The sequence below is a fragment of the Pipra filicauda genome, unplaced genomic scaffold, assembly GCF_003945595.2.
Source record: "Pipra filicauda isolate LSUMZ 115617 unplaced genomic scaffold, ASM394559v2 scaffold583_size265894_pilon, whole genome shotgun sequence".
Classification (NCBI taxonomy): Eukaryota; Metazoa; Chordata; class Aves; order Passeriformes; family Pipridae; genus Pipra; species Pipra filicauda.
This window is the reverse complement of record NW_024104735.1, coordinates 1-27,897: the sequence shown is the minus strand read 5'-3', so window position 1 is coordinate 27,897 and position 27,897 is coordinate 1. Positions and strand designations below refer to the sequence as shown.

At 38.2% G+C, this 27,897-nt stretch overlaps 3 protein-coding genes and 1 non-coding gene across 11 annotated transcripts in view; 1 reads left to right on the top strand and 3 right to left on the bottom strand.

The window, feature by feature from the left end:
• The window catches only part of APAF1 (apoptotic peptidase activating factor 1), a 33,010-nt gene extending 28,307 nt beyond the window's left edge, over positions 1 to 4,703 (bottom strand). For 3 of the 5 annotated variants that reach the window (XM_039387709.1, XM_027732248.2, XM_027732250.2), the window contains exons 1-5: positions 3,994 to 4,360; positions 3,086 to 3,227; positions 2,603 to 2,792; positions 1,761 to 1,958; positions 573 to 756 (exon numbers count right to left, since the gene is read on the bottom strand). In XM_039387709.1, the coding sequence (XP_039243643.1) occupies positions 573 to 756; positions 1,761 to 1,958; positions 2,603 to 2,792; positions 3,086 to 3,227; positions 3,994 to 4,034 (755 nt within the window). In that variant the 5' untranslated portion in view covers positions 4,035 to 4,360. Of the gene's footprint in view, positions 1 to 572; positions 757 to 1,760; positions 1,959 to 2,602; positions 2,793 to 3,085; positions 3,228 to 3,993; positions 4,361 to 4,480 lie in introns of those variants that run through there. The other 2 variants (XM_039387708.1, XM_027732245.2) reach the window with 2 other exon arrangements.
• Positions 4,397 to 13,519, top strand: LOC113993773 (IKBKB interacting protein). 4 transcript variants are annotated; one of them, XM_027732254.2, is made up of 5 exons: positions 4,397 to 4,864; positions 6,341 to 6,569; positions 8,193 to 8,310; positions 9,205 to 9,781; positions 12,471 to 12,543. In XM_027732254.2, exons 2-5 carry the CDS (start codon positions 6,376 to 6,378, stop codon positions 12,473 to 12,475), a joined length of 894 nt encoding a protein of 297 aa, XP_027588055.1. In that variant the 5' UTR covers positions 4,397 to 4,864; positions 6,341 to 6,375; the 3' UTR covers positions 12,476 to 12,543. The 4 variants fall into 4 exon arrangements, with proteins under 4 accessions (XP_027588055.1, XP_027588052.1, XP_039243644.1 ...); XM_039387710.1 differs by having other exon boundaries at positions 4,409 to 4,864; positions 9,205 to 10,005; positions 12,471 to 13,519; XM_027732251.2 differs by lacking the exon at positions 12,471 to 12,543 and having other exon boundaries at positions 4,398 to 4,864; positions 9,205 to 11,502.
• Positions 13,520 to 15,970: 2,451 nt separating this feature from the next.
• Positions 15,971 to 24,397, bottom strand: SLC25A3 (solute carrier family 25 member 3). Its single transcript, XM_039387711.1, has 6 exons — positions 24,207 to 24,397; positions 21,827 to 22,006; positions 21,524 to 21,705; positions 20,646 to 20,818; positions 19,574 to 19,684; positions 15,971 to 19,462 (listed from the first exon to the last, which is right to left on the bottom strand). Exons 1-6 carry the CDS (start codon positions 24,210 to 24,212, stop codon positions 19,302 to 19,304), a joined length of 813 nt encoding a protein of 270 aa, XP_039243645.1. The 5' UTR covers positions 24,213 to 24,397; the 3' UTR covers positions 15,971 to 19,301.
• On the bottom strand, positions 21,122 to 21,361 carry LOC113993804. The gene has a single exon (XR_003542780.1). It is a non-coding gene; the product is annotated as a small nucleolar RNA SNORA53 (small nucleolar RNA).
• Positions 24,398 to 27,897: the final 3,500 nt, after the last annotated feature.

The following is a 27,897-nucleotide window of genomic DNA, read 5'->3' as shown; positions in this document are numbered from 1 at the left end:
GAGACTAATGAAATCCCCAAAAGTAAAAAAAAACTATTGCTCGAAGATGAAAAAAGCTGTGCAATGACTGAGATGCTGCTTAATTAAATCAGGCCACTTTCCCTGAAGTTTGAAAGAAACTGCTTTCTCGGTGGTAAGTGATCACATCATGAAAACCTGCTTTCACTTTAGTACCTCTAGGCCAAACACTTTTTAGACATCAGCTGTTCTGGAAAGGAAAATATTTCTGCAGTGATACACATCCTTTTTTTCTGCTGTATGATCCTCACATATCAGTAAAGCACTATATGCACACAGTGAGAACAATGAAAGTTAGAGCAATTCTTATTTCCAACGGTTTGTTCCCAACTTTCATTATTCAATAACTAATACTTTTTCAAGCAAATATGACTCCTGCACAGTCGGTTAACGTATTTTGTTAGCAGAAGCCTAATTAGTTTAAGTTAGGAAGTTGGTTAAAAAAAAATACACATCACAGAGACACGTAACTACAACACAGACATCTTAGATTATTAGATCGAAGTTACTCTGCAAAGTTTTAAAAGAATAGTGTTTGATTTTACTGACATCACCTGGGATATTTGCGCAACATCAGCAAACGAAGACGATCTTTAGCCTCCTCAATGTTAAGTGGTGACCTTTGTGAAAGCGTCAAGTCATGTTCTAATCTACTACAGAGATTCTGAAGTTTTATTAGGAGCCCTGCTTTGTCTTGTTTTCCAACAGAGATCCAGTGAACTCCTCCTGGAAAGTAATCTAACAAGAAAAGCAATATTAATTGCGCTATACATTTAACATCAGAAATATTTAATAGCAGCTTACAATAGCAATCGAGAACTCAACATTAATTAAAATATAAACCTCTAAAGTCTATTGCAAGCCATCCTTGCAACTCTAGTATTAACACCAAAGGATGATTCTACAAGATCACTATTGTTTATTTTTAAAGGAACAGGCTCTGTAGGGCAAATTCCCACAGAAATTTCACACCACCACTGATACTGCTGTCCCTCCTTTGTACATGTCTTCCTGCCTGTCCCTCAACAACCCCTTCTGTAGTCTAACTTAGTATTTATAGTTTTAGCCCTGTATTACTGCAGAAGTTCAGAGTTTGGGATGTAAAAATGATCCCAAAACAGTCATCAGAAGACACCTAGAAGAGTCAGCTGTAGCAGCAGATGCTGTGGTATCTATCCCTACATCATGATTTTTTAATGTGCAAGTCCTACTTTCTCCTCCTAGTGTACTATGCAGGGAAAAATAAATAAAATAAGAAAAATACCATTAAATAGTTTCATTTATGATCTGCTTTAAGCTAAGGTGATACTACTGTAAGCATTCCACAAATGCCTGCCATTGTTAAAATTTATGCAAAAGTCAGAGCAAGATTTTTTAAAAGAGGAGTCTAAGGACTTTATCACCAATGCCCAAAAGGAATATAACTACATATATTATTTTTCATTAACAGAAATAACAATTTCAAGTTAATTAAGGATGCATCTACTATCATAAACCAAAGCAGATTCTAAGGTGAAAAGCTATTCAAAACATTTTTGCATAAACTAGTAAAATACTTAGTGGTCCCAGAGCACTAACCGGTCATGAAACTTGTATGTTGTAAGCAAATATTCCAGAAGCAACTAAGGAATTTAGAAACCTGAATCATGTTCAAGATGACATACGATACTGCACCATATATATCCAAAACGTGTATACTTGCAGTAATTTTTATTAAAATATAGATGTTTTTCTAAAAGTACCTTCCAAGAGCTGATGATCCCTTAAAGCTTCTGCTGTTAAAACAGTCTTCCCACAGCCTGCCATTCCATAAACTGTGACCCAGCCTGGATCACTTCCCAAGCAGTACAGTTTCTTTTTAATAGCATCTACCAGTTTCGGTCGAGTGACAAACACAACTGGTCTCTGTGGTACGCCTCCTTCGCAGAGAACTGTCTTCACTAAAGTTAGAAACAAGAAACATGAAAATAAAAAGTGAATTCTAAATGCGATGCCTCTTCAAACCCAACCAAACAACTGCTCGCCCAAAATAACTAGCGGGCTCCCTCCCCACCTCATGTCCCATAAAAATGCTCTAAAAACTGCTGGACTCACAACATGAAAGACTGAAAAAATATTGCTTTTTAGAAATAAATTACTTAAAAGCCCCCTACCTACAACAGTATTCCAATTAACGACCACATGAGGCAAGCTAGTTACATCAATCCCTAGAAGTTAAAAGATAATTAACAGCTCCAGTGGAAACTGTGGCCAACGCAGGAGCTCAACATTACTATACCAACAACCAAGTCACTTTCTCAGCAAAAAGTTACCACCCTATGGATGCAGCAGAAAAAAAGGATGCTGTGTAAGGCTTTTACTTGGCACTTAACAGCACAGCACCGTGGTCCAAGCAAGACTTCCACTGATTTAAGCTGAGATAGCATAGCGGGAAAGAAAATGTACACTTTATCTGTCCACTTTGTGGCCATATGGAGTAGCATATTACACTGGTAAACTTTCATTATCTGAGTAAGATTTCCAAAACTCCACAAGGCAACTTGTCTTTACGTTCAAGCACAGGGATCGCTGTAGTTACACTGACCATATGAAGTCATTCCATCCATTGAACTCTTTCTGTTACCAGATGAGACAGCAGGGATGCCATCCTGAAGAAGTGCAGCTAGATCTCTGTACCCTTCATGAAGCAGTGCATTATAAAAGGATCTATATGAATTATTATCTTTTGTAAGAATAATGTTTATTAGCATGGCTGCTCGCTCCTTCTGTGTATTCTAGAAAAAAATCCAAACATTAAAAGATGTATTATACAAAACTAAGAGACCTTAGAAGTCATATAATCTATAACTCTGTCAAACTCTGTCAATTATAGATTATTTACAGTTAGAGAAACAGCCTTTAACTTGACCAAGCCCTTAACTTGACCTTATGAAGTGCAATAAAAACTGTGTGCTGGATTCATTTGATGAATCCAGGAATTAGATAGACAGAAATTACTATTTTTAAGAAGGATGGTAAAGCATGTGACTACACTAGGAAGATAAAGAACAGTGAAAGATGACTCTACCTGCTGTTTCACTCTCTCTTCCTCCTGTAATGTTAGCACTTCGTCAGAAATCATACGATCCATAATATAAGAAGTCTTGATGTCTTTTTCCAATGCTTGACGATTCATAAGCAAATAATTTCTACTCTTGACATCCATGTTCCTTCCATGTGAAAAAGGAAGAGGGGGGAGAAGTCAAGTAAGAACGGGAACATAATTTACAAGTATAAGGAAAGTTTTAAAATAGCTTAGGAACTTTGGTTTTAAAGTCAGAAAGAGTAGTGAAGCAGCTGCATTAGTGGAAAATATGTACAGTACCTGATACGTACTGTTAATTCTGAAAATAAAAAGTCTGAGTCCTTTCCCCCATTTCTATGAATTTATGTTTATGAACACTTGGGAGCTACAAAACCACAGACTTTGCAAGCTTCTCATATACTAGAAACTTGCTAAATGTCTCTATGAAAAGGTTTTCTCAGCACCCACTACATCTCTCAATTTTTTTCAAGTCCTTGGATCATGCGACTGGGACAACAGGATGAGAGGACTGGTCTCATCACACAAGATAAACTAATTGTTGTCTCCAAGTTCAAGACGCCATACAAGCACACAAATAGTGACACGTGATGGAAGATGGAGCGCCCAACACTACCAATGACTTCACTATGCTGATATACATACTGATCTGACACCCAACGCTATAAACTTTCATTCTTCCTCTATGTCATAAAAAACCCCACATGTCCGAAGACAACAGAAGGTGAAAACTATTGTCTATAACGTAAAGGTTTTCCATTACCCATCAGCTGCCCCTGAGAGTCCCCAGTGACCAAAATCATCTCTCCGATCACACTCCTGACAGAAAGCTCCGTAAGCAAGTTCAAACTCCTCCATGGAGCAACTACGCAGGTGCCGGCAGAAGCATTCACCTTTTCCGATTGCTCCCTCCTTCAGGAGCTGGGTAGAACATCTGCCTTTGGATAAGCCCGTGCTGGAGCGCCTCTTCCGCCGTACCGACAGAATTTCCTACTTTCACTGAAAATTACGCGATCAGGAAAGCCTTCCCCCCACCTTTATCCCACCGCACCGCTGAGGTAACGGGGACGCGAAAGCTCCCCAGTCGAAAAACGTCCAGGTCAAACAAACAAACAAACAAACAAACAAACAAAATAATAATAATACCAATAACAACAACAATGAAGACACACGTGAAGCGAATACAAAAGAAATCGCCGCACAAACACCCAAAACAAAAGCTCACACCCGAGCCGCCGTTATCAGCCGCCCGGAGAGGGAAACAGAAAGGGGAGCGCTCAGACCGCCCGCCCGTCGCCGCTGTCCCCCACCCCGCCCAGGGAAACCCCGGTCTGGCCTGGCCCGGTCCGTCCCTCCCACCCTCTCCGCTACGCCGCTCACCTGGCGGGCAGCGCGGACCCCGGCAGCGAGTCCCCGCCTGGCCCCGCGGAGACGCCACTGCCCCGCGACCACTGCGGAGGCAGCGCCGCGACGCTTCCTCCTTCCGGGACCGGGGGCGGGGAAGGGCCGGGCCGGGCCGCTGCTGCCCAGCCCCGCGTCCAGCAAAGCCCGGCGCTGCGCGGAGCCCAGCTGTGTGTGCCCAGCTGTGTGTGCCCAGATCGCTCCCGCGGCGGCGGCCGGGGGGCGCCGGACGTGGCGTACCGGGAGGCGATGCGCCGGCCCCGGCCAGGGGAGGGGCTCCGCGGCCTGTAAACGTGGTGCCTGCGGGGCAGCGCGGCCGTCCCCGCCCCTCCGCCCTGCAGCTGAGGCCGGAGGAGCGCTGGGGTAACGGAGGAGCGCGGCGGCGGCCGGAGGGAGCGGGGAGGGTGGCGCGGGGTGCTGGGGGTCGCCAGGGCGGGGTGGTGTCCGGCAGGGCTGCCCCGGGGGCGGCCGGGGTGCTCGGGTTTGCGGGGAGGGACGTGGGGGCTCTGGAGGGGAGGGGGCGGGCGGTCGCCCTCGGTGTCCCTGACCCAGCGCGGGCAGGGCTGGGGCGGCCGGAGCCGAGGGAGGGAGGCACGGGAGGGTCTCTGGGAAGCTGCGGTTCATCCCTCTGTACAGCACCGCTTTGCGATCTGAAGCCGTCCTTTTAAAGCAGGGCTTTTTGGTTTTTTTTCTCTATTAAACTATTTCCCTAACTACCATTCAGATCTCTTTTTTTTTTTTTTTTTTTTTTTTTTTACTTTAACTTCGTAATGCTCTCAATCTCAAGGTGTCTTAAAAGTTACAAAATAGCGTTTTTCTGTTTTTGGGGTTTTTTTTGAGATTAAGAGGTGTTTTTTCCTACCTACTTCAAACTTAGAGCATGCTGCCTTGTGTTTGTGATTCAAACAGCCCTAAGCTACCTGCTCTTATGACAGATTAGATTTTAAACAATATTTTTTACGTTTGTGTGTGACTATGCAAGTGTCTATAAATATTTATATTTTGATATGTGACTAAGCGGCAATACTGCAAAGTGATCGAAAAAGCAGCACAACAGTTTTGTCTCAAAGTGTGCTAAACCGAATCCACCAAGGATCAAGTCTGTTTTGAGCAGTACTGTGGAAGATTTTAGGCTTAAAAATTCCACTCTGTACTTCCACTTGGTTGGTAAAATATGAGGCTGAAGATTACTTGTTTCTATTCAGACCTTAATTTTATTTAGAACAAGTTGTAGCTTTTCTTTGATCTAGATGCATAATTTAATTAATCTTCTGAAATTTTCTGTTATTGACCTTTTATTAACTGATGTTTATGATTTTACGGATGATATGAAATCATTACAATAGAACTATTTCCAAATTAAAGCTTGACTTGCAATTTCATTTTTTAAAATAAAAAGATAACTTTCCCCCTTTAATGTGGTATAGGTAATAATTATTTTTAAAAAAAATCTACAAGTAAAACACAAGTCCATTAGTGAAATTGCTGATGATCTTGTGACAGTCATCAACTACAAAAAGAAACGTGCTTTTAGTCTTTGTGATTTTCAGTATATCTTTAAAATTTCTTATTCTACTCCAGATGAAATATTTCTGGAAAGGTGAAATTAGCTAAAGCTTGAAGAGTTTGGTTTTAGAAAATATGAAAGGTGGGCTCTATGCTATAGAAGGCAAAATGAAAGTCTTGTGACGTTTTACAAAAGTGCACATAACTAAGAAACATAGTAAACACTGAAGGAAACATTTTTAGGGGTGTATTTGTGTACTTTAAGGGTGAAAGTTTATGTTTGAGAATGATTAGAAGTTAAGTAGTCCTTTTTGGGTTTGTTTTTTATCCTAGCTTTCTCTTTTGCTTCTGCTTTTTAAAACCACAAAATGTCTGAAGTTAAGCAAAGGAAAAAAGGTATTTCTTCGTCTAAGACCAATGAAGGTTCACAAAACATTGAGAAGCAAAGTAGTTATGGGAAGCTGACAAATCCCAGGACGAGCTATAATCAGAGTTCCTTTTGGATGGACTCACGGACAAGCTTGACCATAATTTCCCTTGCTGTTTGCCTGGTGGTGACCTGGTAGGTAACCCTCTAAAGCAGGTTTTAGTATTTTCTTTTGTATTCTGTATGGTATTCAGTCACAGACTGTATGATTTATGTTTGAATGCCATGCTTGAGTTATGTGACTACATGAACTTGTTAAAGCCAGAAAGATCAAGAAAAGAATAGCAGTATTCACAAGCATGGAAATATGGATGTACAGTAAGTTATAATAGAAGCTCAATTTATTATATCATGTTGAAAGTTTAAAAGGTGCCTTCATGAATTTTAAGTACCTGCTTTGGAGACTACATCTAACTGAAGAGCAGCTTAATCTGCCAATAAGTACAACAAGGCTCATTTGGCAGGTCATAAATAGACAGTAGAAATGAAACAGAGTTTTCTGTAAATAAATTGCTCAGCAGTGTGGTAATTGTTCCTCAGGTGGAGTCTTCAAGTAAAGGTTAAATACCTTCGTTAAAGATGTTTTAGAATATCTTATCAGCATCAATACCTTAGTTCCATCAGAAACTGAGCTTCATGCAAAAATGATATGATGAAATTCTTAGAAATCTAGTGCCAGAAATTAGTTTAGGTTATTCACTCTAGACATCAATCCGAAAATTAAGATAAATTTTTTATGTTGATGTCACCTAGATTTCATTATCTAAATTTTTGTGAAACAGAACAACGTAGAATAAAATTATTACTTATGCTTCTGCTTACTGTTTTATGTATGTCTGTTTATGTCTCTTTTGCATATATCTATAGCTTTTATTGCCTAACTTAATCTTACAGAACATTTTATGTATTTTGAAACTTCTAATTGTAAATAATAATTAATTTACCATAAATTATAAATATAAATTTATGAAAGCACAAGCATTTGAAGTAAGCTCTGTTGTTCTAGATAAAATTGTTCTAATACAGAGAGGACCCTTGCATAGTCTTCAGAAGACCTTGTTTGGGGATTAATAAGCATCCAGCAAAATTCAGGGGTTTTTGCTTGGTTGTCTCATTGCCTTTTTAATTAGACAAAGTTCAGAAAGCATCCAAGTTCACAGTAAATGAATCTAGAATATGTATAAAGTACAGGATTGAGATCTTCACTGCCTGTTCAAAGCTGGCATCGTCATTACAGTAGCTGTACAAGCTTTGCCACCATGTGTTCTTGGGTGGTTACAATTAAACGGAAACTAGCCTTTCTAAATTCAAAGATTTCCATGCATGCTTTTGTGATGTTTTGTAAGAAAGTCCAAATTTCTGTGCGTGTGGTTTATTTCCACCAGTTAAATAATACTTCATCAACAAAATATATTGCGAGGCAGTGCATCATGAGTGTGTGACAGTCTTCTTGTGCCAGTACTCTGGACATTTTTTCTGTTTGAATGGCAGTACAGTGTAAAAAATGAAGTAAAAATGAAAACATCTATGGATGTTTCCTTCTTTTCCTGCCTCTTTAGGAAGATAACTCCAGTATGTAGACAGATCAACTTCATTAAATCCTGATTTTTATTTTTTTTTTCCTCTTACATATTGGTCTAGCAGATTCTGTGAATAGAAATCCCTCCAGTAACAAATTGCTGTGAATCAGGTCCTGGAACACTTAATATCTGCTAATTATGTAGTTACGTTTTCTGTTTATTTACTTGCAATTTGCAGGTTTCTGTTTCAGCAGTCAGTTCAATTTACTGATATGGAAAGAAAGTACAATTTCCTACAGCAAGAAGCTGAAAAAATCCTGGATGTGGAAAATAAAGTAAATTTAATTTCTGAAAAGGTAATAGTCATTAACATCTTAATTGGAAAATCTCTCATGAACATTTACCATCATTTTACATTGTTGTTGTCAATTTCTCTGTTTTAAAATAAATTTTCATAATGTGTTCTACTTGCCTGTGAATAGGCCTTTAGAGAATATTTCATGTGACAAAACAAGTCTATCCATGCCATTGTTCAAGTATGTAGATGTAGTGGTTTTATCTCAGTATTATTTTTTAAACTATTTTTAAAAACTTAACATTGATGCACGTACTTCAGTCTACCAGTACTTTTTTGTGTACGATTTCAACATGTGTTGATTTGAAGAAAATTTACAGGCATTTTTATGCAGTAGACCTGTTCTAATAACATGAAAACATAATGAAGTGATAGATAAGAAAATAAAACAATGAAAAAATATTATGATGTGTGACATTATCAAGTAGAAAACTTGTGCTGACTGCCAAATTATCCCCAGTACCTTACAGATAATGATGGGATCACAGCATGGCTTATGCCAGTTATTTTGTTTTAGCACTGATCTCAGAATGATGTCACTTATACATGATGTAATTTGGATATTTATATGCTACACTTAAGATTGCAAAATGTTGCATGGCATTTACTGTATTCTACACGCAAAAAACAAACATGGAGACAAGGGACTGACAACAAAGAAAATGGCATATATTCTATAGAAATGCAACAATAGACATACCTTTTTACTTGAGCTTTTCGTGATAGGTTAATCAACAATATTTTAAAGATGAAATATGAAAACAATCATATAGGTCCTTTGTAACAAGTACAGTGGCTTTTAAGGGACTTTATTCTCTCTTAAATAAATGGAAATTGTTTTCTATTCTTACTTTTGTTAAGTAGACATGGACATTGTTTTGTGTTATAAATGCAGCTTGCGTCTTCTGAAAGTGTCCTGCAAGAAGCTGCTTCATCCATCTCTGTGATGACTGATTTTGAGCAGGAAATATCCTCTCTTCATAACATCATAAATGATATTCAGAACAATGAACAGACTCTTTCTCTAAAGATGCAGAGCATTAATAAGAAGTTCCAAAATGTTACAAATTCCTGGAGAAGAAGCTTGGATGAAATGAATACAAACACTAGTGGTTTAAAATCTGAAGCAAAGTTCATACATACAGAAGTTACTTCCCAAATTAATGAAGTCGACCAAAGACTTAAATCCCTTTCAGAAAGAGTAGAAGATTTGGAAGACAGTACAGCCAGAAATATTAGAACAGTAAAAACGCAAGAAGATGATGAATTCTCTAGAGTTGAACACAAGTTGGACTTGCATGCAAAGGCAGTTGAAAAGCTAGAGGAAGAACAGAATAGTCTGGTAGCCAAGGACACGGACCTGAATCAGAAACTTGCAAACTATGAACCTAAAATTGAGGAGTGCAAGACTCATTTGCCAACAATTGAAAATGCTATTCATTCTATTCTTAGATTGTCGAGTGAATTGCTAGGTATGGAGAAAAAGATACAGGACTTGACAACACAGCTGTTCACTGTGGAAAATAATATGTTGAAAACGGTTTCTGATACAATGGCGATGCAAAAGGTTCTCGAAGGCATACAGTACAATGGCAGCTTGTTGAAAGTGCAACATGAAATAGCAGCTTTAGAAACAGTAGTGCCTGACATAACAGTATCTTCAAAAGCAAAAGGAGTAACTTTAGAAAGCTATAACGTAGGAGATGACCAGAAGGGGGATAAGTAAATTTGGACTTAGGTTTTTCATTGATGAAAAAGCACTTTATTTTAAATAATGTGATTTCAGTGTATGTTAAGGATATGTCATTAATTTAAACAGACATTGGATTAGCCTGAAAGGCAAACTTATAATAAAGAGGCTAGAGAGCAAGCCATACTGTGTTGAAAAAGGAAAGAAATATTTTCTTAACTTAAGGATTATATTCAGCTTATTTATTAAAAGATCCTTTTCATTTAAGGAATTTGAAGCAAAGTGTTTAGATTTAAGGAAAAAAACCCTAATATTTTTAGTTTTCACTACTTAAGTTTCTGTTGTTATTACTTTTTGTATTATTTTCCATGGACTTGTAACACAATGAACAATTAATCACGTATTTCTCAGTAGAGAAACATGTACCTTCCTATAATGTATTGTATACCAGAACGGTTTGGGGCTTATGGCGTAGGCTTCTCAATGTGAGAATTGCTATTGGGATCTATGTATTTTATTATGTGCAGGAAAGCACTGAGTACATTTTTAACAGCTGAAGCTTAGCTACTACAGCATTACAGAAAACAATAGTGAAGAATCCCCTACTGAGAACATTGCCTTGTATTTATAGGCAGCTGGTATTTACATAGCAGCTGGTGCTATCATTTATTTCTTTGACCCCATGAAAATATTCTCCTTAGACCTCATTTCCAGCCTTTTCAAATGTCCTAAAATCACTGGCATTGCTTTGTTCTGCCATTGAAGTCACTGAACTACATATAGACTAAAGTTCTTATTAACAGATATTCCTGTTAGATTCTTCTTCCATCATTTAATTTACAAGTTTGGTGTGATCAGTCACTGGATTAGTTTGGGGGTTGTTTGTTTGTTTTGGTGCTGTTAGAAACAAATTTTAACCTTTTATTCTGTAGAATGTTCTCTATTAGGCATTACATTATATGTCTAGTATTGCTTTGCATTTCAAAGGGAAAAAAAATTAACAGTGCCACTGACATTGTTTCCCAAAGTTTGCTGAACCAAGAGCTGCAAAAGTAATTAATGAAATCCACGGAGTTAAGTACTTGGGATCAGGGAATATCCAGTTTATCCATAGATCTACTTACACATATTATCTAATAGGTCTGATAGCTGTTCATTGAAATGTGGATCTCAGGGATAATATAATTTTTTTGTCTACAGATTTATATCTTGCTAATTTTGTATTTTGGAACTCAGGAAAGTAGTTTGCTTAGTTGAAACAGTGTGAACCCACAATATTTATGACTTAATCAGACTTAAGTTAAATTATTCTGGTTTTGTACATTCGTTTCTCTAGAACTCCACTGAAATCTTCACTAAAGAGGTAAAAGTGCCCATTCAAGAGACTATGAAACCAGCATTTCTCAATGTTATAAAGCTGTATCAGTTTTGTATATTTATTGCTTATGTATAAATTTGTGTCTGTTTACAGTCATATTCAAAATAAAAATACATTGTAGTGAATTGTCCTGTCCTGGTACATAATCTAATTCAAAATAAACTGCTCCTTTGGAAAGGGTACAGAGTAAATACTTTAGTGTTCCATGTCCCATTAAGAAAAACTATTCTGTAAAGAAATGTTTTTTAAATACTTTTCTGAAGTGTGTTCTAGTTATAGTGTTTCTACTTCATATCTTTTTGGGGAAGGGTGGCTAGATTATCAACCTTAACATTATTGAAACCTGAATGTACAGGAATTTGAACAGGAAATCTTGATCCTTAGAGGGCATTAGCTAGGAAACAAGCACAACTTTCCACAATTTTGGTCTTTTGCTTTTGAGCAGACAGTTCTGAGCTAGTGAGGAATGACCAACACTATTGAAGAGCTAAAAGTATTTGTTTCTTTGGTGGTATTTTTACTGCTAGCGTCCAGAAAAGGATTAATATGAAACTAATGATAGCCTCTTAGAATGTGTTTCAACTTGCCCATTTGGTGTTTTTTTTCTCTCCAAGTTCTACCCTGATTTTTTGGGGATTGAACAGGATAGTATCACTCACATATTTTCCTTTCTTCCTCTCAAATTTGAAAACCAAGAACCAGTCATTTAAAAAAAAAAGTGAACTAGCAAATCCAGGCAAAAATCCAACAATAGCATGAGTGTTCTCTCATTAAAGTAGCTTTTACGGAGACTTACTACAAAAATTCCTATAAATGGAAAAAGATTGCATTTGATGACTTGTGTTTTCAGAGGTCATGTGGGAAAGTCATATAGCACCTTCCTGTAATTTTTTGTTGTAATAGAAAAAGTAGTAACATTTTTTATGTATACTGTCAGGAAAAAAAAATTTTGGTTGTGTTGCAACAGAAGCTGATTTCCTAGAGACAGGATTTGCACTCAATTTGAATATCAGAATAGTAAGATATTTCATTTGAGTATAGCTTGAATTATGATGTGAGTTGTTAAGCTAGATATATTTTTGTATCCCTCTAGTGTGAAAAGACTTGGAACTTAATGGAACAGCTGGAAGATCTTGAAATAATTTCTCACATAAAGCATCTGCAGGAAGATATTTATACAATGAAAACATGGTCTAGCAGCATAATTAGAAAACAAGAAGAACTGCAGAAGAATTTAACAAGCCTTTATCATGCAGTTTCAAGCATTGAACAGAATGCAGCTTCTGTAGCAAAAAACATAACGTTGACAATCGTGACAGTAAAAACTGACATAAGGCGCATTTCAGGCCTAGTCTCAGAAATGACTGCACTGACAGATTCTTTGCAAGCACTAGAAGATAAAGTAGAAAAAGGTGAAAAGACGACAGTAAAAAATATAGGTGACCTCCTTACCAGTAGCATTGACCGAAGTACAAAAATACAAAGCTTGGCATCCAGTAATGCAAGAAAAATCGAGCAAATGAAGATGGCATTGTCTGAGTTAAGGAGTGATTTTAACAAGCACTCAGATAGACTTTTGAATCTTGAAGGTGACAGAGCAAAAGTTCTGAAGACGGTTACATTTGCAAATGATTTAAAACCCAAGATGTACAAAGTTAAAAAGGAGTTTGCTGTCTTGGAGCCATTAATAAATGACCTAACGCTGAGAATAGGAAGATTAGTGGAGGAGGTACTACGACGGGAAAAGGAAATTGCTTTACTGAATGAGAAACTGGCCAATCTAACAAGAGTTCAAACCGAGATCAAGGATGTGAAAGATGAAATAACCAAGATCTCAGACTTGAACTGATCACTGAAAGACCACTGCCTAAAGAATAGTGTTTGAGGAGTTGTTAACTTCATCACATGCAGTACTAAGAAGACAGACAGTATTTAAAGGCTTCATTTAGAAGCACACTCAAACTTGAGGTTTGTCCTATTCCTTTGAAAAGGACAGGAAAAAGTCATACTGATTTCAAGGGAGAAGTTATAAAGTGAGCAAAAACCATGTCTCTCTGCATGTATTTGTCTTTCTGAAGAATGACAAATGCTACATTTAATAAATTGTTTTGTGCAATAAAGCAGTGTTAAAACACAAAATTATGTTCTTAGCTTTGGAGTTTGCTTTCATGAAGAAAGCGGGACACAAGACTGACAGATCTTCACTTTTCCTTTCCTGCTCCAAAGGAGGAAATAAAATTGTGGCTTCCAGCAAAACAAGAGTTAGTCAAACAGCAATAGCAATTTGTCTCAATATATTCAGTCTATGATTTTTGTAAACTAAAGTGTTTTCTTTTTTAATAATATTTAATGAGGTAAATGCAGTGAAGCAAGCAACGCCCAGAAGTATTGCTGATGCCTTGCAAAGAGTTTGTCACACAGTTAGATAGAGTAAATTGTATAAGGTTTCCTGTGAGGCTTTATAGTTGTAAATCGTAATTACTGTGCAGCACCATTCATCTTTAAAACACAGAATCTCTATAGGGACAATGCTCTGAAAGACCTACTAACCCTGCTGATGGCTTTATCACCAGTGTCACGGTGTCTGTTCAGGAATCCTAACAGTTATTCATTCATTATTTCTTAGTCTGCAAAATACTATAGTGAGTAGCAGAATTGCAAAGAGAAGCTACTTACATCCCCCAAAAGGCTACACTGATATGAGCCACTGGCAGTATTTCTGTGCTGAAGAACAGGAGATCTGGGACGTTTGAAAATGCAGTAGGTAGTAGACTGAAGTAACAACATAGTGAGAATGCGTTTAGCAGACGAAGGGCAGGGGGAAAGTACATTCAATAGGAATAAAAATGACTATAAAAACCTATTAGGAGCAATACAGCAACTCAAAAAATCCCTGTAAATGGAATTATATCAAGAAGTGTCAGTATATGGTAAGGCCTTTATAACTTCTCAATTGTTTAGTTGGTCATACCTGAACATCTTACAGCTAGTAGACTCTTGATTGAATGGAAAATATAACCATTCCTCTCCCTCACCATTCTCATCCTCATTCAGCATTCCATATCTTTTGGTCAGCTTCATGTTGCTGGTCTTCCATACCCCTTCATTGCCCTCAGTCAACCTCAAATACTTTGTTTAAAATCTTCCTCTTTTTGGTAAATGTCTATTGCTCCCAATTTTTTTTACCCCTTTCCAGTCCACCTGACAAACCACAAAAATAAACCTGTCAAAAGACAAATGTTTCTAGAAAGCATCCACAGACACCCTTTACCTACTCCTGACCCTTTGCTCTTTCACAAAATTCTTAAGTGAGCCCCTAAAAATAACCAAATGGCATTTAAAGGAGACAGAAAAATCAACAGCCAGAACAGTCAGCCATGCTAAAGCATGTGGTGTATATACCTCAAAAAATATATATGCACATACACCATGAGAGTTTGAGGATTACATAATAAATATATCTCATCTGTATATTAAAGCCTGCTCTTCAGTGAATCCACCAACTCCATTTTGGTTATTTTAGTGTGCAAGCTCATATTGCATCAAGGAGAGCACTTGGCACAACAGACATGGTTACAAAAGGAACACAGATACAGCGGAGTGAGAAATGCAGTTCACAGTTACCAGTGGATTAACAGCATCATGGGCTACAGTAATTTAATTTATTTTGTTTTCAACGTTATGAATGCACCATTTGTCGTCAGTAGCCAGCAAAAACCTGGAGAGGCAGAACTGGACAACCAGCAGAGTGCTATCTACACAAGTGATGTGGAAAATACGCTCCAGCCGCACAGTTAATCAGAGCACTCTTGACACAACAGAGGTCTGTCTGCATGAAAAGAGCACTCTCTCCTTGGAACATTAACCAGAAAATAAGCCAGGATAAACAACCGTGGATTTCAACCCGCAGATGAATAACCTCCAAATTCTAGAACACATCTACCAGGAAAAAGCAGAATAGACGGCCCTGTGCATGGTCTCTACGGCAAGTTCAGGACCATTAATTTCCCTTTCCCTTCAGATGTATGCAGACCACCCACCCTTCCTTCCCAGGAAGTGCAGGTCTAAAGCATTATGATCCTTTCAGAAACCTTTCCTGCTGCAAGCAAGAGAAAAAATTTAAGTCATAAAGATTACTTGGAAAAAATATTTTAAAAAAATGTTGGCACATCCACATGTTGTCCTCATACATAAGGAGAGCAATCAGTAATTCTGCCATAATCTGCACAAGTATTACAAATCTCCATTTGCCCTTCAAGCACACACCTCCACTGTACCAAAAAAACTGAAGAGTTTTGCAATTACACTGCCCTAAGGACAAAGGCAAAGCTCTTTCTACAGCAGAAAAGGTGAGGCAGAGAGTGAAGTATTTTTCAAAAATTTAAAGCAGGCTGCTACTCACCTTATTTTAGTACTGTCAGTGATGGGGAGAGTTATCAGCTCAGGAAAACTACAACCCCTTACTAAGTTTGTTTCTAGGGTCATTCAAAGATACTCTCTCCAATTTTACCAAGTGATTGAGAGATTCAGATAACAATGAAAATTACAGCTATGGTACTTAAAACAGATCATCCCATGGAGCCCAACCCGTGGTGACACTCAGGAGATCTTTGCTTTTAATTTAGTTTGTAGGCACAAAACTGGTCAATTAATATTCTTGTCAGCAACTTGCAAGGAAAAAACCAACTCAAAAGCCAGCAACAGCATCAAGTAATCAACAATGAAAAATTACATGAGCAAAGCAATCCCAAAACATTAAAATCTACTTTTAGACAGCAGAACACCTGCTCAGCCAAGAATTTCCTGCTAGCAACATCTTTCTCCCCATCATCTGGAGTTACAAAAATTGTATTCTGTAACAAAGCCACATAGCTACTAAGCTCATCTCCCCAAGGTACTCATATTTGCTATAAAAAAGCAGGATGTTTATTGTTTTCACTGTGAACCACATCATTTCTATATAGAAATGTAAATTAATTACAACTATTTGTATTATTACAGCCCATTTTAAAATGATATGCAACAAACATTTCAGCAAGTATCAGACATTTGATCTGTGGTACAACCTCATACAAATACTGTGTGTGAATGGAGTTGTTATTCCAAATTTATATAACTATATGCTTTAAACCAGAAAACTCAGCTCCAAAACCATCAAGGATGTTTTGTCATTCATAAAATATACACAAGCAGCATATATATAATCCATGTTTTACAAAGCACTTTGGGGTTTAGTGATGGGTCTGGAGTTATCCAAGTTCAAAATGGAGTGCTCCTTTTCGATACAGGACTTGCCCTGCAATGGAAGAGCGAGTCCATCAGAAGCACCACTGCTCCCACGCCCCAGCTTCCCAGACTTCGGAAAACGTACCAGGCATTATGCACAAAGCAGTTATCAATGACAAAGTTGACCTTTTAAATGCATTTTAATACTACATTTTTCCCACTGAAGCTTATTTAAAATACCAGCAGGTATTTTAAGAAACTTTAAGAAACAACATTTTATATGTCGAACCCTTTCCGAACAAGCATCTGAACAAGCCTATGGCTGAATGTCAATGAAGCCAGCACCTGCAAGACAATTCTCTCCCCCTCTTGAGTTTTCCACTGAAACACAACACTGCAATGATCGCTATGTATATTTTCCCTTTCTCAGTTACAGAAGAGGAACTGCTGGCTGCTTCTTGTAGTCTCAGATCTACTTTGATAAATCTGAGCATCTTTACAAGGACAGTTTCAGGTCTACCCTTGAGCAATGAGAAAACAGACTTAAGATTCTCCTATTGCTGCACAAAACAACTGTGCAACATTGACCCTATTCTAGGGAAAAATTGTGCGATTTTGCTCAACATATAGAACAAGAAGCAGTCTTGTGAAATGTAGCTCAGCATTGGATTGTTAGACAATCAGGCTACCTCACTGCATGAGCCAAGCTTGTCTCACTCTTCTGCCAGCCTTAAAATTTGACAGAAGTGCTTCACTTCCCCCAGAATTAGAAGGAACTTGAGATGTTTTACAGCAAACAAAGAAATATCTACTGAGTTAAAATATGCTTTTAAAGAAACTGATATTCGGTACACAAAAGTGATACTGTTTTTTTCTAACAAGTTGTACCACACACATAAGTTAACTTCAAAAGTTGATTTAACATCTATGGTCTTGATACAAGATCAAGTCATACTAAAGGTTCTTCCCCAAGAAAGCTCTTAGAAGCATTTAATGACTCATTAAATAACTTCAAAGCTTCCCACTCACTACAAGGAAACAAGATTTACATACTTTTCTCATTAAATAATTCTAATTCAACGCCAAAGTACTTGCACAAATGTTTTGTTTAGACTTAGGGAATTTGACTTTGCTGTGTAACGCAGTTAAGATACCAGCCACTCTAAGAGTGCCTTTATTAGTGTCCTGGTGACAGGGAAATGGAGAAGTTTTAGATTTTATTCCACATTCTGAAAGGCAGCAATTCAAAATAAGGCCCAGCTTTCTTGTTCAGTATAATCATCAAAATCTTGGAAGTTGGAGGGTTTTCCCAAGGGGTGAGAAACTTGATGCTAAGCAAAACAATAGCAGGCACATCAGACTCCAGCAAGAAGCAGCAGTCAGTATATTTATTTATGCTATTCCAGTGGCACCTGCCTTAATTGTCCTTTTAGCTCTGAAGGAACCAAGTAAAGAGGAAGGAACAGTACAACATACGTGAGTGCCAATGTAAGTTCAGTATCATCAGCTCACGTGCTGTAAGGCAGATAATATCCACAGTTTTGCACAAAAGAAATTTCAGCTCCAGCTCTACTATTTGAACAAAGTAGTACTGGAGAGGGTGAAGTGATTATCTGCTGTGGGTTACTGAACAAGTGAAATGCAGAGGGCAACGTTATCATCCTTCAGTAAAAGACTGCATGACTGTCTCCTCTTGCATGCCTAGGAACCTAGATTTCTTCACATCAGGGTCCAAAAAAAAAAAAAAAAGGTTATGACTCCTTGCCCTGCGTTCAAGGGCACGGAGTGCATGGTTCAACCAAAGCTCAGCATTAAACTGATTCATAAAAAAAAAAAAAATTAAAAACTACAGCCATAGCAAACATAGGGAAAAGCTGGCAAGTTTTTCCAACTCTCGAATAAAAGACAAGCCATTTTTATCTTATTGGAAAGCTGAACTATGGTTTTAGTGGTTAGATATATTTGAAAATCTTTATTAACATCAGCATTTTTTTAGTTAAAGAGGTTTAATTCCACAGGACAACCAGAAGGACCAAGTTCTTTGGTGTGGTTCAAAGCCAAGAGAAGCAAAAATTAGTCAAGTAAGCATAAGTTAGTTAAGTTGGGATGACCATCCAAAGGCAGAAACAGCTTTAGGATGTATAAGATTCTTTTTATCTCTGTGGGGAACACCAGTATTACGACCAGGATGCCCTATCGGACTGCAGTCTCATCTCAGCTACTCAGGAGTTCAGGTATTCTACAGTAACAGCTTATTATAGGCAAATGATCAGTGGACTCAAAGTGCACAAGACTGCAGTTCGTTTCTGCAGTTCTACAAGGACACGTTTTGGCACTTCTCTGGAAACAGTGAAAGCCTAGTCTTGTTACAAGTGGAAGAGTAACACTTCTCTGATTCCTAATGTGTAGAAGAGAGTCATTTTTTAAACTTTTTTTTGTGGGGGAGAGGAAAACAGGGAGAGTATTTGACATATTTGCTGCTATGAAACGAAGCTTACATATGCAGTAGTAAACAGACACTAAGCACTCTGTTTCTCATTTATTTCAGGCAATGACAGTGGTTGAATTTAAACCCTCATGTGAGATGAGGGCACAGCCAATAATGACATCATATAGAGTTTGTTTTCTACATAGTCAAATATATAAAAGTTTCATGAAACTCATCACTGGGACAGCCAGCAGTCAGTCCATGAGTTGTCTATTCAGTTAGACCAAGCTTTTTCTTCAGAGATTCTGGCATTTCAGGTGGAGGTGGGCGAGGAAGTCTGAAATAAACCTTGACAGAATCATAGATGAACCACTGTAGTGCAGTCAGGGTACCAATCATAATGATACGAGCAAACAGACCTTTCCATACACCTGCAGAGCAAAACATTAAGCATGAGTAGCATAAAATGACAGGAAAAATAGAAATCCTCCCCCAAAACACCACAAACACTTGATCCAAAATATATGAAAGTAAGGATGTACCTTTGAATCCAAGCCTCATAAGAACCTGTGAAGCAGAGCTGCCCTTTTCTTTGTTCAACACAGACACCACGGAGTCAGCAGGATGGGAAACAATTGCACAGAACACGCCAGCTGAAAGAATAATTTGACATTAGTTGAGTGGTGTTTTAGCTGTACCATTACTGTGTACACTAATTACAACCAGCTGAAACCACATCTAATGAATTGCACAAGACATCATGTTCTGGTATCCTAAAAGGACTTTGATGAAAATCTACAGGTCTCATGAGGAGCAACTGAGGGAGCTGGGACTATTTAGCCTGAAGAAAAGAAGGCTCAGAAGGGACCTTATCACTCTCTACAACCACCTGAAAGGAGGTTGTAACCAGGTGGGCATCCATCTCTTCTCCCAAGTAACAAGCAACAGGACAAGAGGAAACAGCCTCAGATTGCAAAGGGGGTGTTTAGATAGGATATTAGGAAAAAATTCTTCACCATAAGGGTTGTCAAGCACTGGAACAGGTTGCCGAAGGAAGCATTAGAGGTACCATCCCTGGAGGTACTTAAAACAGGTGTGGATGTGGCACTTGAGGACATGGTTCACTAGTAGAGTTGGCAGTGCTGGAGTAATGGTTGGTCTTAATGATCATAAAGGTCTTTTACAACCTAAATGATCCTATGATTCTGTGATAACGTGATGTGAATAGAAAATACCTCAGTTCTGCTATCGCAGTAACTCTTTTGCTAAAAAAATCCTTCTGAGTCTTTGGATATTGAAAAGCCTTGTTCCATCCAAATTTACCTTCCTTTCAACCTTCCCGACACTAACAAAGATGCAAGTTTTTCACTTAAATTAGCTGCAGTTCCTAAACCTGGGCATCAACACTGGTAATATACAGAACAATTAAGAGTATTCTCCTATTACAGACTCATTTTTCACTAACAGATCGAACATAGTTTTTTCCCCTGCATATATTTAAGTTCCAAGTAATTTCTCCCATGCTAGTGACGTTTATTTAATATTCTGAGAAGAGACAGGACTCTAGAGTTGCAGTAGTCCATTAATGAAGTGTAGGACTTAAAGATTCCTTACCAATATAGCCTGCAACAAATGTGACTACCAGCTGTTCTCCTTTTGTACATTCACTTCGTGGCTTGGGAACAACATACTTGTAGAGAGCTTCTACAGTACGTTCAAAGCAGGCAAATTTCATCATTGTGTATGGAATCTGTCTCATCCATAGTGGAGCAACACCTTTATAGAAACTTAATCAGAGAAGAGACAAACTCAGTTTCGTTTTCTTCAATATTTAAGGTACATTTCCAACTTGAAATAAATTAACTTATTGTTATTATCAAGAATAAAGCTTCTAAATACTGATATTGTAAGGTTGTCAATACCTACAGAACAGAAATTTAAGTTGGATTAGTTCCTGAGTACTACCTTAAAATAGCAACACAAATTAGACTTTTCCTGATACCCAGGCTGCACAGCAGTTTCTGTAGTCACTTTTCAGATTACAATGCACCGCAGTAATGTAGTACTGATACTACCAGTGCAGTAAGGCTAATGTCTGCATACCAGCCAAGTCCTGATAGTGAGAAATGACTGGTATATCTACAGCCAATTCTATCAGAACAGAAAGCTAACATGCAGTTATGTTACTCTCACATGCCAATGACTCAAGCATCTTTGACTGTACAACCAGAAAGTTGCTGAATATCTCTGACTGGAACTGCTAGAAACTGAAGTTATCCAGCAGAACTCAGCACAAAGATACTCACAAAGATGGATCTAAGGAGCATGTGGAATTAACAGCCAGTTCAACACAGATTCCCTGAAGTATGTTATCTTAAAATACAAAGACCAAAACGTATTATAAGCTAAAGCCAGAATTAAAACAACAGTTCTTAAGAAAAAATATTCAACATCAAGAACCTGAATAAAAATTAAAACTGAGAGATACTTACGCCCAGATGCCTTCTTCTCCAAACATTTTAGGCAAAGCCTGACGCAGAGTGTTTGCATATCCAGGCTGTGTCTGAATACGAACTTTAGCAGCTTCCATTGGAGCCAGAGCAATGTCAGCAAAAAACTCTGCACTGGCAGATGCAGCTAAATATAGCGAAGTACGCCACAAATAGGCATTTTCCTGAAGTGAACGTGAACACACATTTTTATTAATGAATCATGCTTCTGTGATTACTCCACATTACTATTATATTGTAGATATACAATATCTACAATACTTACAAAAACTACTTAAGGCTTACCTCTCCCAGCATGTTGCCATACAGGATTTTGAAAACTTCATAGAAACCAAATTTACAAAGCCCTTGCATGGAATATCCAATAAAGGTTGGAGCCCATCCCTTAGCCAAGCCACGAACGCCATCTTCATTGATTGTCACTGAAAATCCATTGAAGATGCTCTTGTATTTTTGTGGATCAACCTAAACAGAATAGGCAGTTAAATACTTGATATAGCTTACCATTTCCCTTCTCACACCCCCATCAAAAATTTAAAATTTTTAAATTCCTCAGACAGCTGGCTTCCTAAAATTCCCTGGACAGATGATATACTCACCACAAGGTTACAGTAATGTAACTTAATGGTTACTTGCTGGTCTCAAACCCTGACTTATTGTCTGAATTTTGTTTTATGCTTATTCTCCAAATCAACAATACAACTATAACTAACAGATTTACTGAAATCACTATTCTAATACTGTCAGAGGTAATATGGTGCAATTATGTATAGATCAGATTCTTTAAAAATTTGATAGCTCCTGTGAGCAATCTCATCCACTCTACATGTCACACCTACATGTACTCAAGTGTCGCCACAAACCAAACTTGATGATTCACCTGATTCCTAATCAGAAAAGGTTCTCTGCCCACCTTCAGTTTGATCCCCCCCCCCCCCCAGTCAAAGCCAGATGGAGCAATGGGGAACAAAGAGTATTCGACAACTTCTACACTTTACTGTGAAGCCAAAGTACAAGGCTACATACAAACTGTTTTCTGCCCACAAAACTTTGGAATTTCATTAACTTTTCAGAAATTAAAAAAAGATTGACTTGAATAGTTTTGTTTCATGTGAAAGGAAATAATTTAACAGAAATTCTTAAAGAGGTAATTAAGTCACATCACACTTTTACTTTTCATATTTGACATCATCCAACAGTTCCTCAGAGCATTAGGAAGGGAGGTATCAAACCGAAAGCCAATCAAACGTTTCAGAAAAAGCTATGGGACACACATGCCAACCTGCAGGTGTCTTGCAGTCTGGCAGCAACCTACTCAAGAACTACTTCACCTAAACATGTCAATTTTGAAAAGAGACATTATTTCAGAAAACTGGATATATCATCGGGCACACTGTAAAATGAGGCTATGTTCAAGTCAGAACCATGCTTAGTTATTAGCTATGTAACAGGTGTCCTGGTTTCAGTTAAACCATAGCAAAGGTGACCTCTTCTTAAAAAGACATGGGAGGGCAGGCAACAGGTTTCTTCCTGGAGAACTTAGGAAGGATTAGTAACATGCTTTGTACTGGATCTGTAAAGAGAAATGCTGACAGGTTTTACAAGATCATACCTGGAATTCACATGGAACCCGCCCTCCTGAACATCCCCTTAAGTGCTGGAGAGGGAAGTATCACCACCCTTACCATGTAAGAAACCCAGGACTGGTAAGCCCAAGCCAAGCATGTCTGATGTGTTACAGAATTTCTAGTTTGAGACCAGAATTTCAAGTGCTTAAGTATGTGAAAAAGCATCTCTGGTAAACAATGCTAAATAAAGGCCACAGAAGAACACAACTTTAAAGAGTATCATCCAGTACTCCTAGTGTGACCAGTAGGTCTGACTAATTCATAGTTCCCTCCTAATTTCAAGAGTTTCATAATTACAAAATTGGCAATTTTTTTAAATCAGTGTCAGCCTAGGCTACAAGGAAGTCATTAACTACCGTATTTCCAGAAATTTAGAAGTGTGCTTTAATTTGCTTCATTCTTGTAGATTTGCCTGAGAAAATCCATTTGTATGCTTTTAGCCATGGCTGTTCACTAAATGATTTTAATGCAAAGCTGGTATCACAAATTAAGTGCTATGCAATGACACTCCTTTCAGGTCAATCAAGAAGCACTTCAAGGAAACCAACTGCAAGCACCAATGGCCCTACTGATACCAAATCAAGTTTTAGCCATTCTGCTCAAAGTGGCATTGTTAGAAAATATCCAATCCATAAGCCATGCATTGATATCCACAGTGTTAATGGATAAAATTACACATGCATGTCACTCCAGGCTAAAATCCAGATCTGCAGAACACCAAAGATACTATTTTCCTACTCCAAAAGCACTGGAACAGTGCTAGACAGCAACCAGCCAGCCAAGAGTAACACTGTGCTGGGTTCCTTTTAGCAAATACAGTCAGTTAAATGTGCCTTAAAATGTCATCAAAAATAATTCATCCAGATTATCCTAAATACCTTTGCTTCTCTCAAAAGTGGTATTTTGCTAGTCTCACAGCAGCAGATTTGATAAAGTAGCGTTCAAGTTTACTCACTTCCTGTCATCCCTACTGCAAACTGTTAATATTCTGTCTATATAGAAGAAAAAGTTCAAGAAACATTTAAGTTTATACAAACCTGCATACGACATTTCACTAAATCCAGAGGGACAACACCAGTGTGTGTCAGGCCACAACTTAGGACCCCACCAACGCCACAGAGAGCATAAAACTTGAGCGAGCCATATTCACAACTGTATTCTGCAGCAAAAAATAAAGACACACCATGCTTTTATATAAACTCCATGCACTGTTGGACAGTGATGTCCAAGGTATAGTTTATGCCTCCAATTCATTAGTAGATTAAATATACCACACTAAACATGCTTTTTCAATGTCATCACATACTGACATGCAGAACAAACCTGCATTCTGCATTTAACCAGGTCTAGGGGAACCAGTGCCGTATGTGTCGTTCCACAGCTAATAATCCCACCAAGGCCACAAAGCATAAAGAATCTGTTTGAGCCATAGGCACAGCTGTATTCTAGTTAATTGGAAAAAATTACATACATATGATCAATCACAAATGGTAACAAAGATAAACAAAAAAAACCAAAATTGACTGAGTGCTACTTTCTCAGAAGTATTAAACTGAAATAAACTCCCATTTAAGTTTATGGGAGTATAAATGTACTGTCATACACAGAAATAATTCCCTTGCTTTAAATTACCACCTTTTAGACTGGCAAGATTTGATTCCAAACCTTCCAAATGGAATTTGTTCCTTTAAACAAGCAATAGAAGAAAGTGAAATTTTAGTTCACAACACACTTAAACCACAGAAATTAATCCCAGTAGCTGCTAGTAGAAATTATGACTCAAAGTTGCAATGTCCAACAATTCCCTCTAGTACTCAGGAGACAAAGCTTCTTTGGTTAAATACTGTATGACAGTGTAACTTCCGTATTTAAGTAGAGACTTATAATGATCTACAAGATCAGTGTTGGAATTTTGTTTATGCAGCTGTATTTTCAGGTATTTTTCAGATTATACAGGTTTTATTTTCTTTCAAATACAGAATCTCAAATTTATATACAGCTTGTTCATTCAAGTTTAAATTTAACAGTACAAAATAAGGATAAAGTAGCAGCACAGTTCTGCAACCATGCTTAACATCTTAAATATATAAGTAAAACCAAAACTAATATACTTAATAAGCATCCAGAAAACAATACACTATGTAGAAAATATTTCCCTGAGTAGAAGGGCATAATCTTTTGCTATTACATCCATTGCTGTTACTTGAATATAATGGAAGTCATTAAAGTTACACCAACTTAGTAAGAACTATCTCCACAGAAGCACTAATGAAAACCAAAAGACAGCGAAAACCTCTCTCATGCAAAGCTTCTTCACTCTCTTTTTGATTCTGAAATAAATTCCTTTACGAACATCAACAAAAATTTACAATTATGTTTAACAGTATCAATAGAGCAGCAATTAACACTAGCAGGCTTATCCAGCTCATAACTTTGCTATTTTAAGGGAACTTCTTCCTCCATATCTTCCAGATATATTACATTTTAAATTCACATTTCTCACTTAACTCTTAAAAATTAATTACCAAGTCAATACAATATCATTTTTTCTTTATTCTAAAATAACAAATACCAAATCACAGACAGCATATTAAGCCTAAACTTAAAGTTAGACATCAGTTAACAGTCAATTGAGATACTGCTCAAGACTGCAAATATGCCGATCTGGGACTTACACAAACCTCCAAAATAGCTTGGCTAAGCTGGCAGATTTGCAGACAGCAGTAGTCTGTTCACAACTCTCCAGAATGACAAGTTAAACATACACAGACCAGGCATTCTGTGCAGGTGTAATCAGGGAACAGACTCTAGATCTGTATGGGGCAGTTCTGTCCAGCTATCCTTCGCCTGCAGCACAACAGCACTTCACTAGTTACCATACTGCCCAGACACCAGAAGTGTTTGTTCGCAGTCCCTTCTTCACAGTAATTTACTGTTAGAAGTCACACTCCTGAACTAACAGAGACAGACCTTTGTAGTAGCCACAGAAAAGTAGAGCTTTAGGTATGTAATGTATCACTATTCAGGCTGATCTGTCAGCTCAGTGTTCAAAAACAGCAATTAAGAAAAGCAAGCCAGTATCAATCAGGCTGGAGCTCTTTAGAGGTATCTAAGTTTGTGGTGGCACATCTCAGACTTTCTATTTTAGAGGCAGAGTCAAATGTCCTAAAAATCATTACCTGTGAAGAGACCTCTAAACACGTAGTACATAGAGCAAGAAAGTCATTCTAACATACCCAGGCACTGACTTAGCAGAAACACCACAAAGCTACTCAAATATAAACACACAGCATAAAAATATGCCTACTGTTGGGACAGCTACATCATAACTACTTTTTATCTCTGCTGCTGATCTGACATGTTAAGGACAAATTCCAAGAGCTGATCATAGAACATTTTGCCTCTGAGCTGGGTTATAGCTGATGCCCTGAGCTGAACTCTTTAAAAGGTCTTGTGGTTTGTACTGACTTTGTGTGACCTTGTGCAAGCTCAGATATCTTCCGCAACATGTTCTTCCAACACAAAGGCCAGAGAAGCAACTGGTATGTGAAATAATGAACCCAGCAGAAAAGACTACAAAGATTAAAAACTACTGGCCACCTTTGACCACAACTGCCTACAAACAGGATGAAGATTAAGCATAATGCTTTTAAGAAATAAGTGCACCTACTGAATATATTTAGCATACCAACAAGCGATTTAGGGCTTTAGTTAGCTGGCAAAAGGATTACTACACTAAAAGCCAGAAGTAATTTCTTGAAAATTTATTAAGTAACATCCAACACTGAGTTGTCTTTCACATATTATGTGAATGTCCATCTAAGTGCTCTAAAACACTTCAATAATCACGGTACTTGAAAAGGTGGCTTGCTGAAACCATTTAGTTCTTTTATGAAAAGATGTTTTTAAGCTTTTAACAGCTTGAAAGAATTTTAATATATACCTCAACTATTGTGCAGCCCTTCAGAAGCACCTCGACAGGTTGGAGAGATGGGCAGAGAAGAACTGTCTGAAGTTCAACAAAGGCAAATGCAAGGTCCTGCACCTGGGAACGAATAACCCCAGGCACCAGTACAGGCTGGGGGCTGACCTACTGGAAAGCAGCTCTGCAGAGAAGGATCTGGAGGTCCAGGTGGACAACAAGCTGTCCGTGACCAAAACTGTGCCCTTGGGGCCAAAGAATGTCAATGGTATCCCTGGGCTGCATCAGGAAGAGCACTGCCAGCAGGTCAAGGGAGGCAATCCTGTCCCTCTATTCAGTCCTAGTGAGGTGCATCTGAAGTGCTGCATCCAGTTCTCAGCTCCTCTGGACTAGAGAGACTTAGAGCTCCTGGAACGGGTCCAGCAGAGGGCAACAAAGATGATTAAGGGATTGGAGTATGTCTCTTGTAAAGAAAGGCTGAAAGAGTTGGGCCTATTCAGCATCAAGAAGAGATGACTGAGAGGGGATCTTATCAATGTCTGTAACTATCTGAAAGGAAGGTGTCGAGAGGATGGGACCAGGCTCTTCTCTGTGGTGCCAAGTGATAGGACAAGAGGCAGTGGGCAGAAACCGATGTACAGGAAGTTCCACCTGAATATGAGGAAGAACTTCTTTACTGTGCAGGCGACCACAAACTGGAACAAACTGTCCAGAGACATTGTGGAAGTCTACCTCGCAAGAGATATTTAAGAACCATTTGGATGCAATCCTGTGCCATGTGCTCTAGGATGACCCCACCTCATCAG